The 1,413-nt window shown below is 69.9% G+C and overlaps 1 protein-coding gene across 1 annotated transcript; it reads left to right on the top strand.

Moving 5' to 3' along the window:
* Positions 1 to 927: 927 nt before the first annotated feature.
* On the top strand, positions 928 to 1,346 carry AURANDRAFT_69349 (hypothetical protein; the record flags this gene model as incomplete). Its single annotated transcript, XM_009045116.1, has 1 exon — positions 928 to 1,346. A coding segment is annotated over one exon (419 nt), but the record flags the coding sequence as incomplete, so codon positions are not given.
* Positions 1,347 to 1,413: the final 67 nt, after the last annotated feature.

Raw genomic sequence — 1,413 nt, 5'->3', positions numbered from 1 at the left:
GAGGCGCGCGACGAGGAACGGCGGGAAGCCGACGCGCGACGCGATGGCCGGGAGGGACTCGCCTCCGGCCCAGGCCGCGGCGTACTCGCCGGCGCGCTCGCGGTGGCCGTGGGCGCTCTTGCGCACGCGGGCGCTGTGCATCTGGTGCCAGAGGCTGCTCAGCGCCTCGTAGGGCACGCCCAACGACCGCGCGAGCGCCGGCGCGAGGGGCGCGTCGCCCGGCGCGGCCTCGCAGGCGGCGCAAGCCGAGTCGTAGAGCGCGCGGCTCCAGCCGGCGTCGCAGGGCGCGGGCGCGGCCATGCCTCGAGGGCGAGGTGTGCAAGGAGCCTGCTTGCCAAGTTGTGGCCATGGGGGGGGTTGCTCCGGCAACGCGTACGTCGGCAGCGTCGCGCGACGGCGGCGTCTAAAGTCACGCTTTTTTGCATGCGCCGGGAGAGGTCCGGTGGCTACGCTCGCGTGAAGCAAGCTCTTTCTAACTCGACGATCTCGGCACAATATCCTCGAAAAAGGACCGCCTACGTACGAATACGCGCGTATACGCGCCAGCCATGCGCTGCGTATAGGTGCAGAACGGTCGCTTTTTGTGGTCGGGGCGACGCCCCATGACCCCTGGCGTCGCCCTGGACGGTTGGTGAGTGCCGGAGACGCAGTTTCGGTGTCGGTCCAAAATCCACCCTACGGGCCTCGTTCGTCCACCGCGCTCCTACGGACAAATCCGGCACAGCCGATCTCGCCACCATCGATGGCGTTGGACATGCCCCTTGGTTTCCTAGTCGACGGTACTATGAAGGTTCGTTCGCGCTCAAGATCGTGACTTTCGAGTACCGCGTCGCTGCGCTAGAGGGGTCGGCCGGGGCGCCACTGGCGGAGCAAACCCCCCCCTGTCCACATCATCAACCTTCGGCTGCTGCGGTAAAACAAGTCCCAATGAGGCGCGCGCTCCTGGTCGCGGCGGCGTCCTCCACGGCACTGGTCCGCGCCTTCGCGCCGCCGATGCCGTCGCCTCGACCGCACGCACGTTGCGCGGCGTCGGCTCCGGGCGAGCCCGAGGCGGAGGGAGAGCGCGACGAGGCGGAGGGCGCGGCCGAGGCGGAGGAGGAGCTGCTCCCGGCGGCGCGGATCCAGAGCAGCGGCCTCGAGACCATCGACGACTTCCGGCTGACGCGGAGCCGGCTCACCTTCCGCCGGTCGCAGGAGGTCCAGCGGCGGAGGCCGCGGCACCTGCCGTACGACGAGGCCGCCAAGTGGGCAAGGGCGATGAACCGCTGGGAGACCGCCGAGGAGTGGCGCGAGTGGCTCGAGTCCGGTGAGAAGCGCAACGCCTACATCCCCAACGACCCGCCGAAGTACTACGGCAACGACTGGCGGGGCTGGGACCACTTCCTCCTCGGCGCGGACGACGACCCGGACGGC

This window comes from Aureococcus anophagefferens (genome assembly GCF_000186865.1).
Source record: "Aureococcus anophagefferens unplaced genomic scaffold AURANscaffold_1502, whole genome shotgun sequence".
NCBI classification, from domain to species: domain Eukaryota; class Pelagophyceae; order Pelagomonadales; family Pelagomonadaceae; genus Aureococcus; species Aureococcus anophagefferens.
The sequence above is the reverse complement of the archived record's forward strand: the minus strand, read 5'-3'. Positions and strand labels throughout refer to the sequence as shown.